Source organism: Bos mutus, chromosome 28, assembly GCF_027580195.1.
Source record: "Bos mutus isolate GX-2022 chromosome 28, NWIPB_WYAK_1.1, whole genome shotgun sequence".
Classification (NCBI taxonomy): Eukaryota; Metazoa; Chordata; class Mammalia; order Artiodactyla; family Bovidae; genus Bos; species Bos mutus.
This window is the reverse complement of record NC_091644.1, coordinates 12,002,871-12,016,028: the sequence shown is the minus strand read 5'-3', so window position 1 is coordinate 12,016,028 and position 13,158 is coordinate 12,002,871. Positions and strand designations below refer to the sequence as shown.

Sequence of the window (13,158 nt, the reverse complement as noted above, 5' to 3'; positions counted from 1 at the left end):
ATATTTCAAATGGTAAATGTTATGCTATGTGTATTTTACCACAGTATTAAAAAAAGTTCAAAGCAAATGGATTATGACCCTTAGTGTGAAATGAAACATCAAGGTCAACAGTCACCCCACAATTACCCACCAAGGGTTCAGAATTGGATGGCAAACATGGAACACTCAAAGTATCTGTTTAATTTAAAATATTTCTGTAGCACTTTCATGGAACTCTGTCTCAAACACATCAATAGACACACACAATTCAGAGATACCAGGGAAACAGGTGGGGGGAAAACAAACAAACAAACAATATCTCCCCAACTCAATCCCATTTTTCTTTTCTTTTTTTCTCAATCCCATTTAAAATTATTTTCTGAACATGTTCAGCCTCCCTACTGCACAGGACTACAGGCAGTTCAGCCTTCTTGCTCTGTCTGTGCCCACTATTTGTGTGGCTCACATCTTCCCAAGATATAGGAAATAAAGAGCCCCCTCATGATGGTGGTTGGAATGCTGCCTCTGTTACTAAGTCACTTCAGTTGTGTCTGACTCTGTGCGACCCCGTAGACGGCAGCCCACCAGGCTCTTCTGTCCCTGGGATTCTCCAGGCAAGAACACTGGAGTGGGTTGCCATTTCCTTCTCCAGTGCATGAAAGCAAAAAGTGAAAGTAAAGTCGCTCAGTCGTGTCCGACTTAGCAACCCCATGGACTGCAGCTTACCAGGTTCCTCTGTCCATGGGATTTTCCAGTCAAGAGTACTGGAGTGGGTGCCATTGCCTTCTCCGGTGGTTGGACTGAGGTGGACCAAAACAACAAAGACAAAATACTTCTACGCTGCTTAGTTTTTCAGGAAATAGAAAGCCAGAGCACAAAAATCACTCAGCACTAACGCTAAATCCAAAAACAGTGAGCATGGTACATAGCTAGGAGAAGTCTCAGAAGTCTAACCCAACCCCATCACCCAGCTTCCCTGGACCTAATGCCACCTTGCAAGTACTGAGAACCCTACAGCAGGGGTCCCCAGCCTCCGGGCAGTGGACCGGGACCTCCTGTCAGATCAGCGGTGGCATTAGATTAGAAACTATAGCACAACAAATGTAATCCCCTTGAATCATCCCCAAACCATCCCCCACCCCCATCCCGTGGAAAAGCTGTCTTCCATGAAATCAGTCCCTGGTGCCAGAAAGGTTGGGGACTGCTGCCCTAGAGGACTGAGGCAGTCCTGAACTTCTTCCAGCTTTACCTCATCTAGCTTTTCACTGGAAAAAAAACAAGCCCTGGATAGTTAAGAGGCTCATCAAAGGTCAAGATGTTGCAGTTAGGAACAGATTCCCATCCAAAACTCTTTTGAGGACACCAAGTTGACACTCAAATTCTAAGCGCAGAGAGGGAAGGGTGCTCCAGTCCTGCAACAGGTACTAGGGTTGCTCCACAGGACTTCTGGCAGCCAGTCCCACATTGCTGGTACCTGAGGGGTGACTTGGGGACTTCCGACACCAAAGTCACACCATCTGCTTCCATCACAGACACCCTGGGGAAGGGGATGTCCGTGTGTGCATCTGGAACTCACCCTGGCCTTCCTGCACTCTCACAGCCTTCTGTCACCGTGAAGTCACCACCTAGGAATCTGCACCTATTTCTGAAGAGGATCTGGACTCCACAGGGACACGCCACTCATTCGTCACACCAGCTGAATAGTTATTCATGCAACAGAAATTTACTGAATGCCCATTCTGGGCCAGGCTCTGTTCTAGGCATTGGGAATACAATAGCAAATTTGGCTCACGGAGGTTACGTTCTACTCTTGGTGATCCACAGCCACAGTAAAAGCAACCCTGACATCCGTTTAGCATAGTTTATAAGGAGTTCTCACATAACCCTCAGAAAAATCAGGAGAATCCCAAACTTCTGGTTCTAAGGCTGGTTCCAGGCTTCATTGTCCACCACACTAAACAGATCAGATCAGATCAAATCAGTCGCTCAGTCGTGTCCGACTCTTTGCAACCCCATTAATCGCAGCATGCCAGGCCTCCCTGTCCATCACCAACTTCCGAAGTTCACTAAGACTCACGTCCATCGAGTCAGTGATGCCATCCAGCCATCTCATCCTCTGTCGTCCCCTTCTCCTCTTGCCCCCAATCCCTCTGCTCCTTTTTTCCTACCATGGATTGTCAAATAGCACAATGAAGTAGTTATTGTTTTAAATATTCTGTAGAGAGGGAGGAGATCAAGCCAGTAAATACTAAAGGAAATCAATCCTGAATATTCATTGGAAGGACTGATGCTAAAGCTGAAACTCCAATACTTGGCCACCTGATGCAAAGAACTGACTCCTTGGAAAAGACCCTGATGCTGGAAAAGATTGAAGGCAGGAGGAGAAGGGGATGACAAAGGACGAGATGGTTGCATGGCATCACCAACTCAGTGGACATGAATTTCAGCAAACTCTGGGAGATGGCAAAGGACAATGAAGCCTAGCGTGCTGCAGCCTATGGGGTCACAGAATCAGCCACAACTGAGTAACTGAACAACAACAGAGAGGGAGATGAGTTCAGTAAGGCTAACTGTCTTGCTTAAAGTCTTAAAGTCCAGTTGACCTATTTCAAATCCTAAAAGATGATGCTGTGAAAGTGCTGCACTCAATATGCCAGCAAATTTGGAAAACTCAGCAGTGGCCACAGGACTGGAAAAGGTCAGTTTTCATCCCAATACCAAAGAAAGGCAATGCCAAAGAATGTTCAAACTACCACACAATTGCACTTATCTCACACGCTAGCAAAGTAATGCTCAAAATTCTCCAAGTGAGGCTTCAACAGTATGTGAACCGAGAACTTCCAGATGTTCAAGCTGGATTCAGAAAAGGCAGAGGAACCAGAGATTAAATTGCCAACATCCAGTGGATCATCAAAAAAAAGCAAGAGAATTCCAGAAAAACATCTACTTCTGCTTATTGACTACGCCAAAGCCTTTGACTGTATGGATCACGACAAACTGTGGAAAATTCTTCAAGAGATGGGAATACCAGACCATCTTACCTGCCTCCTGAGAAATCTGCATGCAGCTCAAGAAGCAACAGTTAGAACCGGACACGGAACACAACAGACCGGTTTCACATTGGAAAAGGAGTCCGTCAAGGTTGTATATTGTCACCCTGCTTTATTTAACTTATACGCAGAGTACACCATGCGAAATCCCAGGCTGAATGAAGCACACGCTGGAATCAGCATTGCTGGGAGAAATATCAATAACCTCAGATATGCAGATGACACCACCCTTATGGCAGAAAGTGAAGAGGAACTGAAAAGCCTCTTGATGAAAGTGAAAGAGGAGAATGAAAAAGCTTCAAGTCAAAAGCTGTGGTACATATACACAATGGAATATTACTCAGCCATTAATGCATTTGAATCAGTTCTAATGGGGTGGATGAAACTGGAGCCTATCATACAGAGTGAAGTAAGCCAGAAAGAAAAATACCAATACAGTATACTAACACATATATATGGAATTTAGAAAGATAGTAATGATAACCCTGTATGCGAGACAGCAAAAGAGACACAGATGTATAGAATAGTCTTTGGACTCTGGGAGAGGGCGAGGGTGGGATGATTTGGGAGAATGGCATTGAAACATGCATATTATCATATGTGAAAAGAATCACCAGTCCAGGTTCGATGCATGAGACAGGGTGCTCGGGGCTGGTGCACTGGGATGACCCAAAGGGATGGGGAGGGAGGTGGGAGGGGGTGTTCAGGATGGGGAACATGTGTATACCCATGGCGGATTCACGTCAATATATGGCAAAACCACTACAATATTGTAAAGTAATTAGCCTCCAATTAAAATAAAGAAATGTATATATATTTTAAAAAGCTTTAAGTCTAAAACCTAGTAAAATCTGACAACCTCTCCCACCACCCCACACCAAACTGCATCATCATATGAAGATGAGACCACATGTAGTAGACATTCACCTGATGCTTTACCTGCACAACATCCTTTCTACTCTCTTTTGAGAACTGCTTCTTCCCACTCTAAAGAACCACATGGTACTGGTACAAGCTGCCAATCACAGCATCCCATCAGGCTACCCTACTGGTTGGGCCAATCCTCTAGCCCTAGCCACAGAGACTGGATCTCACACGGACATGTGACCATAGTTAAGCCAATCAGAATCCTTCCATGAGATTTTTCTGCCTGGTTTAGTGGATTCAGCTCCCTTTATTCTCTGGTCAGAGGCTGTGAAGATGAAGCCAAGAGGGGCCTGAGGTCATGTTCCAGGATGACATTAACAGAAAAAGCCCACGGCATTCAGGATCAATCACCCAACCCCAATCCATTCCAAGGTTTTGGAATATTATACAATCAATCCCTCTTTCCTGTCTAACACAGTTTGAGCTAAGTTTCTGTTGCCTGCGATCATAGATGCCTAATCTAATACATAGAGGGATAAATAATAACTGCCTTTCTGTTAGAAATCTCATTTCAATCATTACTTTCAAGTTCTTCTACCACTTCCTCTTAACACAATTAAAATAACCAAATGAGGGCTTCCTGGTGGCTCAATGGTGAGGAATCTGCCTGCCAATAAAAGGTCCAGATAACCTCTAATGAATAATAGATAATCCACACCTGACAATCAGCAGCCAAGTGGCACTTCTCCTACTAGAAACGCCTGACAGGGTTATTTCATTTTAGAAAACTCCTTCAGCTTTAATTTCTGACAAGTGTACAAAGCCTCAACTCCAAGTAGTATATAAACCCCTCGCTCCGCCTAGCCATCATGGTCCTTCATCCCCACCCATCTAGAGCCAATGCCAAAGCCCTGCTCACTCAGGCTGGTCTAATTTCTATGACCTGAAAACATACTGCTCCTCTCATGGTCTCTGCTCTTGTTTCTCCTACCCAAAACTTCCTCCTTCCCCTCTGCACGCTCAGAGAACCCCTTCAACACCGTGCTCAAGCCACAACCCCTCCTCGAAGCCTTCCTCGGCTTCTTCAGAAAACACTACTGTCTCCATCCTCTTAATTCTAGTGAAGCCAAGGCAGTCTGCTCACCAGGAAACTAAAGAGGAGGCACAGAGGGCACGAGAGGAGACATTCGGCTCAGGACACGCGGGAGGGAGGGCAGCCAGCAGTCACCATGTTCTGCAGCTTTTGCACCACTTGAGAGGCATGCTGGGAAAAGTCTGGGGAGCCCTCCACGTGTAGATGGTAACTAGAGCCACCAGAGGCGGATGAGAGCATGTGTGGAAAGCATGTGGTAGACAGAGTTATGATGATGATGATGTGCGTGCTCAGTTGTGTCTGACTCATTGCAACCCCACAGAGTGGAGCCCACCAGGATCCTCTGTCCATGGAATCTTCCAGTAAAGAATCCTGGATCGGGTTGCCACTTCCTACCCCAGGGGATCTTTCTGGCCCAGGGATCACACCTGCATCTCTTGCACTGGCAGGCAGATTCGTTACCATGGAGCCCCGTGGTATTTCTATCGCTCAGTTAATCTGTCTCATAATGTCACTCTTCTCAGTGTCCCATTCCCCTACCTAGGCAGTGAGCGGCAGGCTGGAATTTCATCCTATGCACCCTGGCCCTGTCTGCACCAAACACAGGACCGGACACTTCGATCCTCCTCAATCACATTTTGCCTCCCAGTAGTTGAGGCAGGCCATGCAGCCCCAACTCACAGACGAGGACCCCGAGGCCCAGGGCCAGGCGGTTGAGGAGCTTCAAGAGAGAAAACCCAGATGTCGGCAAATGAATCAAAGAGAAAAAACAAAGGACCTCATGGGTTCCAAGTAAACAAACCTGATCCTGGTACAATTGCGGAAAAAACTAGAGACCTGAGCCAGTCAGAAGAGAACAGCTCTCTCCTCTCTCTACCACCAGCAGGGACAAAGGTACCTATTCCCTTCTTAAACATTCATGTAACGGGACAAGGGAAAGCTACAAAACTCCACAGAGCTCCCAATGCAGGAAATGACTTGAAGCTGTAATGGGAGGGCCTACCCAGGTAACAGGAAAAACCACCAAGGACATGGAAGCTGGAGCGCTACACTTAGCCTGACACCAGCTCCCTTCTACCCTGTGACTTCCAGTCTGTCCTCAGATCTCACAGACAGGCCCGGAACCCTGCGTCTGCAGAAAAGGCAACACTCATGCCACTGGGTGCCACAGAATTGAGTGAAATATTAAAGTATGCTGTAAGATAGAAAATGCTCAATAGCAATGTACTGTCAATTCTGGTACAGAAGTCCCCCTTGCCCCCAGAATAAAGCCACACTGTGGTTTCTTAGTCACCTTCAAACTCCAGGCCTAAGCGTGGTAGACTATAAATGTCCGGGCTATCTCTAATTGAGCATGAGCAGAATAGATGAGTTTGATTTGCTTACCTGCCCAATGCCACCTAGACCAGTTTCCCCCAGTTCCAGACCCCAAGTGGGGAGCTGTCAGACATCATTTCCCCGCAGCACAACAAAGTCCCACAACACACGAGTGCTAGCCAGGGGATGGGCATTCCAGACGAGGGGTCCACATGGGATGTGGAATCCACCAAGGGAGCCCTTAACTGGGTGATGGCAGCACCTTGGATGGAGAAACAGTGACAAGGGCGCCTCCCCTTGAGGCTGTGGGTCCTTGGGAAGCCAACAGCTTCCTCCCTGCAGCTCCCACAAGAGCCCTGCACTAAAGCTGACTGACAGGCAGAGCTGTGCACCTGTGTGCAAGGTGGAACCTGCTGGGAGAGCAAAGACCAGGACACAGGGCTGAACCTTCCCGGCTTTGGCTCCTCAGGGATGAAACTGGTGCCTCTATCCCTTCAACCTGAGCAGTCCTTTTAGGCACTGAGCTTTGTACCATAAGAGGGGCTCCTTGGCTGCAAGAAAATATGCTGGAAAATCACTGCACAGTAATTCATCCTTTACAAAGATCCCAAGGCTCTGCGATTTATGTCGCACCACGTCATCCCTCATCCCCAAAAGCTCTACATGGCATCTTACCAGGTCAAATGCCATCCTATTGTTTTCTAAAGTATTAACTAAAATTGGGCTTCCCTTGTGGCTCAGTCAGTAAAGAGACCACCTGCAATGCAGGAGTCCCAAGTTTGATCCCTGAGTCGGGAAGATCACCTGGAGAAGGAAATGGCAACCCACTCCAATATTCTTGCCCGGGAAATCCCATGGACAGAGGAGCCTGGTGGGTAACAGTCCATGGGGTTGCAAGAGTTGGACACGACTTAGCGAATAACAACCAAACCAAAATGAACAACTTTCCTTGGAAAAGCTACACAGCTCTACACTGTGTTAAAACTAGGGTCTGAAAAGCTGCCCTTGAGAATAAAATCCAAACCTTATTTCATGCTTTCCTTAGAAGTCAGACCAGCTTCCAGAACTTCAGCTCCGAGAGGCCCCACCATATGCACCAGGCATGGAAAAGAGAGGGACCTAATTAATGACAATTCATCTATTCCAGAGATTAAAGCTAGCCCTGATTCAAACACATCCCACCCAGAACTTGAGTCTGCATTCTAACTTCCGCCAGCTTCCTTGATCAATTTCTTCCTTCAAACACAGACAGCTAGGCAGACAGCAAGGCAATTAAAAAGATACTATGTATAAAATAGGTAAATAACTGGAGAACCTACTGTGTAACACAGGGAATTCTACACAATGCTTTGTGGTGATCTAAATGGGAAGGAAATCTACAAAAGAGGGGATATAGGATATACCTTTAGCTGACTCACTTAGTAAAAGTGAGAAACTAACAGCAGAAAATACTACAACATTGCACTCCAATAAAAAAATTAATTAAAAAAAAAAAAAAAAGAAGAAAAAGTTAGCCCAAAGAGATTATCCTCTGACCTTATTATCCTCAGAGCCACATCCAACAGCTCGTCTTAACATCTTCCAAACCATCATCCCAGGGGAGGACTAGGTTGAGCAGCATAAATGATCGTAATTGGGGGACAATGCAGATTTGAGAGACAAAAATGCTAGAGTCAGAAACCCACAGTGGAAACAGAAGGGCCACCAATGAAACGATCTGCTGTGTAGCCAGCAGTTCAGTCTCTGTACGTCAGCTGCCTTCACTACAAAAAGTCGGTTGGGATGGCCAATATCCAACGGAGTTGTTACCAGGAACAGCTTATAAAATCATCTCCTTAATAAGTCAGGCTTTTAACAGCCAAATGAACGGGTCTCATCAGCCTGTGGCCTACAAGTTGTTACAGGCAGTTTGTCAGCCCTCTCCATTCACTTTTAAAACAAACACAAGACATCGAAAAGGTGGCACTTGCTGCTTCCTGGCTCCAAAGGGGTTAAATAAAACAATGGGTCATAATTGGAAACTCCTGGTGCCCAATACTTTGAGCGACTTAACCACTCCAAGCTGGAGTTTTCTCTCTGGCAAAGTAGGAATCGTAGCTCACAGAGTGGTAACAATGAAACGTGACAAAGCAGAGTGCCTGTCACAACAGTAGGTGCCCAACAATTGCTGGCTCTTCCTTCCTCAGAGCTATGCTTTCTTCTTCAGCTTCCCTGTCTAAAAGCCTGGCTTTCCACAGTCCCCAAACAGGCCACGCCAAGCCTACCAGTTGTCACCAACTCCCAGTAATACTCCCCCCCACACACATACACAGGAATACTCAAGGATTCATCACCCACCATCCAAGGGTACCAGCCACCAGCCTTCCCTCCTCAAACAGCTGGCGCACCCTCAGGGAAGGAACTGAGCCCCAGCAGCTACTACTAAGATTTTCCCATGGTGCAATGCAACTCCCCCCAACTTTTCCCGGCCCACAGTTTCCAAAGAAACCTAGCAGGCATCGTGCATAATCAACCACAAGTCTCGCCGAGCAAAACAGACTTGAGCTCAGAGCAGAGGGAGCTAAGAAAATCAGAAAGTGAAAAGGCACGAGCGGTCCTGAAACCGGGTGCCAGGGACCAAAATTCAGGAGTACCAGCCCTGGCCTGGGTTTTATTCTTTTAGACCTTAACATTGATTAAAGGCTAGCAGAGGTTCTCAAAGGACTGATGGATGAAGAGTCTTAGAAAAGGGACTGACTAGACATACCTCCGAGGTCGCCCCGCAGGCTGGACCCGGCGGTCGCTAGTGGACCCCGCTGCGTGCCGCAGCACCTGGAGAATGAAGGCCTACAGTGCCGGGCATTGTTCACAGCAAGGGCGGGATTGGAGGAGGTGGGAAGCGGGGGGCGGCGGCGGGGAGGGTGTCCACGCATCAGCCCCTCCCCCGGCGGGCTGAAGGAAAGCAAATTTTCCCCGCGGCCAGCGCCAGGTAGATGAATGGCCCTCGCGACCTCCTCTCTCGGAGAACCGGAGAGAGGAGTTGCGGAAGGCGGATGCGAGGGGCCGGGCAGAGGGGTCTGACACTCACCGGCGCCCTCGGCGGGCTGCGGCGGCCCGACGACGCCGTTCAGGTAGAGGATGGGCAGCAGGTGAGGCTGCGTCTTCTCCAGCGCCGCCCGCAGGTCGTGGAAGTGGTCCCGCTCCTTGGCCAGCAGCAGCTTGAGAAGCAGCTCCGCCTTGGCGCCTCCCGCCTCCTCGTCCAGCTGCCGCCGCTCGCCGGGGCTCAGCGCTCCCGCGGCCTCGAGCAGCCCGAGCACGGCCTCCACCTCCGTCATGGCCTGGGCCAGGCTCTGCTGACACTGGGCGAGCAGCTCCCGGCGCTGGGGCTCCATGGTGGCGGCCGCCCCGCCCCGCCCGGCCGGACGGCTCCGGGCTCCCCGAGGCCGGCGGGCGCGCGCGCGCAGGCGGGCAAGCGGGCGGGCGGCGACGGGACCCGGGTGCCTCGGGGCGGCGAGCGCTGGCGGTCGCCCTAGCGCGCCGGGAGCCGCGAGGCCGCGGGGGCCATGGGCCGGGGCCTGGGCGGGCTGGGGACCCGGGCGGCTAGCGGCGCTCAGCAGCGGCCGCCTCCCGGGCTCAGGAGCGCAGCCATGTTGGCTGCGGCGGCGGCGGCGGGACTGGAAGAGGAGGAGGAGGAGGAGACGGAGGAGGAGAAGGAGGAGGCGGAGGTGGGGACGGCGGCCGGGGCGCGCCCGGAGGCCCGGCTCCAGCCGGGCATGCTCCCCCTCCCTCCCCCTCGGTGCGCGCCGCTCTCTCGCCGGCCCCGCGAGAAAAAACTCGCCCCGAAACGTCGGCCCCGGCGCCGCCCCCCGAACACAATCGCAACTGCGAGAGGAAAAGTGGCCCGGTCGTGTTCGCCAGGCCCCCTCGACGGCTCAGGGCCCGCCTCGGCGCAGCCCGGTCCGTGCGCCCCGGCCCGGCTCACCGGGGCCCCGCGACCGCCGCCCGCGCCGCCATGCCCGCGCCCCGCCGCCGCCGGTCTGTCCCTCCGCCCTCCTCTTCTCTCCCCTCCCTTCCCCCGGCCGGCCTTTCAGGAGCCCGGGCGGCCGGCCCCGAGGGGATGGGCGAAGGGGAGGGGTCCCCACCTCCCCGCCCCGAGCCCGCCTGGGAGGCGGGGACACCGCGCGCGCGGCCCTCCGGGTCTCCGAGGCCCAGGCTCCACCCGCGCTAGAGTACGCGGAGTTAGCGGCCGGGTGGGAAGCAGCCCGCCCCTCAGCTAGGCACATGGCCAGCCCCCAAGCTATTGGAGACCCCCTCCGAACAAAACCCTTCCCCCCGGTCTAGGGTTTTCTAATCTGAAATACTCCACAATCAAGCCTGGAGACAACTGCGGGGATGTCCCCTAAACTTGGCCATCTCCAAATTTAGACCTCCCCCAAATCTGTGAGATATCCCCACTCACTGCAAGGAGCTCTTATATAGAAAATGATGGTGGTTTAGTCGCTAAGTCGTGTCCGGCTCATGCGACCCTGTGGACTGTAGCCCGCCAGGTTCCTCTGTCCCTGGGATTCTCCAGGCAAGAATACAGTCCCAGGGACAGAGGAGCCTGGCGGGCTACAGCGCATTGGTAGGCAGATTCTTTACCGACTGAGCTAGGAGGGAAGCCCTATATAGAAAATATACCAGTATTATCCCCTGAGACCGAGTTAATCAGGATTTATGCCTCACCCGCATTTTAGATGGGTTGGTCCCCAGTGTCTAAAGAAGTGGGATGTTGGGGGTCAGAGATGGAGGGATGGGTTGCTGGAAGAACAAGAAAGTGGTGGGGTGTGCTGTGGAGCCACCACGCCTTTTTGGCAAGAGAAGTGCTCTTCTTCCTAGGTGTCACCCCAGATTCCAGCTAGTCTCTGGAGAAGGTAAATCCATGGGCTGCAGAAGCCTTGCTCCCCTGATGGCCTCAATGAGGATCTACACTTGGGTTCCAAGTCCAAGAAGGTCTCCTGCCCTTGTGGACACATACCGTTTACCTCTCCTAACCACAGGAGGAGGTCCTTAAAAGCTGGACTCCCGGCTGAGCACTTCCAATAATCCCACCTGGCTAGTGTAGAGTGGAAATCCCAGGGCTGGTGCATTCATTGAGTGAAGCTCATTTACAAACCCTGGGGATCACAGGGGCCTTTTCTGCTGTCACCCCCACCACCAGCATCACCACTTCCATGCTTCCCCTCAATAGCAGTTTTCTTCCATGCTGCTGCTTTTAGGGGGAGGAGTCACTTTTATTTAGTGGAAACAAACTCTATGTATAGTGATTAGAACAAAAGTACCAGAGTTTGCACTTCGGTTTTGAATTTCCTTTTAAGTAGCTACACGGTGCGGAAGCAAATCAATTGCCCTGGCTGTTCTCAGTTTTCTCCTGAGAAAAACAAGATGGGGGGGGAGAGTGTATCCCATCAGGGAATATGAACAAGCTCAAGGGTGTCAATGAAGCTTTTGAAATTATCTAAACCTTTTTTATAGACACATATTGTCTACAATGGGCTTCCCTGGTGGCTCAGGGGTAAAGAATCTGCCTGCCAATGCAAGAGACACAGGACCAATCCCTGGGTTGGGGAGATCCCCTAGAGAAAGAAATGGCTAACCCATTCCAGTATTCTTGCCTGCAGAATTCCATGGACAGAGGAGCCTAGCAGGCTACAATCCATGGGGTCACAGAAGAGTCAGACACGACTGAGTGACCAAACAACAACAACAGCAAATTGTCTACAATATGTATTTTTCTGGGACAGAAGTCCGTAACTTTCATCGAATTTATTAAGGGCTCCATGACCCAAAGTGGACCCAAAATGGTGGAACTCAACTCTTGTCAGAGGACTCCCTTCTTAGGTGGTCTGGGCTTCTATAACTGAGCAAAGTTCTAGGGGATGGGAAGGCTGTTCTACTGCCCAGTGCCAGGGGTCTAGACAGGCTCCCTCCCTGTCCTTCCCACTCCTGCCCCTGAAAGGTGGCTCCCCCTTCTGGTCACCTGTTCCCCAACATCCTAAATCATCTGCAAAGGCATCCACTCTTCCCCACACACTGGGAGCTCTGTTCCTAGTTGGATTAACTGGAAATCTAGGGGTGGGAGGGAGGTGGGACGGAAGAGGAGAAGTTTCGGAGACTAATTTGGTCTGTGGTTAGGACAAACGATGACTAAGTCCTAGGTCCAAAGAGTGCCTGGGTAGGAGAGGGCAGGAAGGAGGTGCCGTCTCCCAGTAACCCCTAGAAAGAGGTGCGGAGCTTGGGTGCTGTGTCCCTGGAAGCTTCCCCAGGAAGCAGTGAGGAAATGCATTTACTATGAGTGCTTTCTCCCAGGGGCTGCAGAGTGATAGATGATTACTTTCAGCAGACCCTTAATTGGAAACCCTGGGGTTTTATGCAAAACATAAATTCTGGAGGAAATCATTTACTTTATAAACATATTCAACCTTAGGCGTTCTTTAGCCAGTGACCTTGACATGACCTTGTATTTCTGTAGCATTTTAACCCCTTTAGGGCATCTTCCCTCACACCATTCCTTTTGTGCCCTGTTTTAGGTTGAATTGTGTCATCCCCCCCTCAAAAAAAATATGTTTGAGCCCTGACTCCCAGCACCTGTGAACATGACCTGATTTGGAAATAAGGTCTTGGCAGATGTAATCAAATTAAATCAAGGTCATGGGACTTCCCTGCTGGTCCACTGGTTAAGAATCTGCCTTGCAACGCAGGAGTCATAGGTTTGATCCTTGGTCAGGTAACTAAGATCCCATAAGCTGCAGAGCAACTAAGCCCATGCACCACACTCCAGTCCATGTGTCACAATGAAAGATCCATATGACATAACAGAGCTCCCACAACTAA

General features: G+C 50.4%; 1 protein-coding gene across 1 annotated transcript in view; it reads right to left on the bottom strand.

The window, feature by feature from the left end:
• The window catches only part of DLG5 (discs large MAGUK scaffold protein 5), a 123,205-nt gene extending 113,528 nt beyond the window's left edge, over positions 1 to 9,677 (bottom strand). Inside the window, 1 exon segment of the mRNA XM_005893785.3 lies at positions 9,374 to 9,677. Within this exon segment, the coding sequence (XP_005893847.2) occupies positions 9,374 to 9,677 (304 nt within the window).
• Positions 9,678 to 13,158: the final 3,481 nt, after the last annotated feature.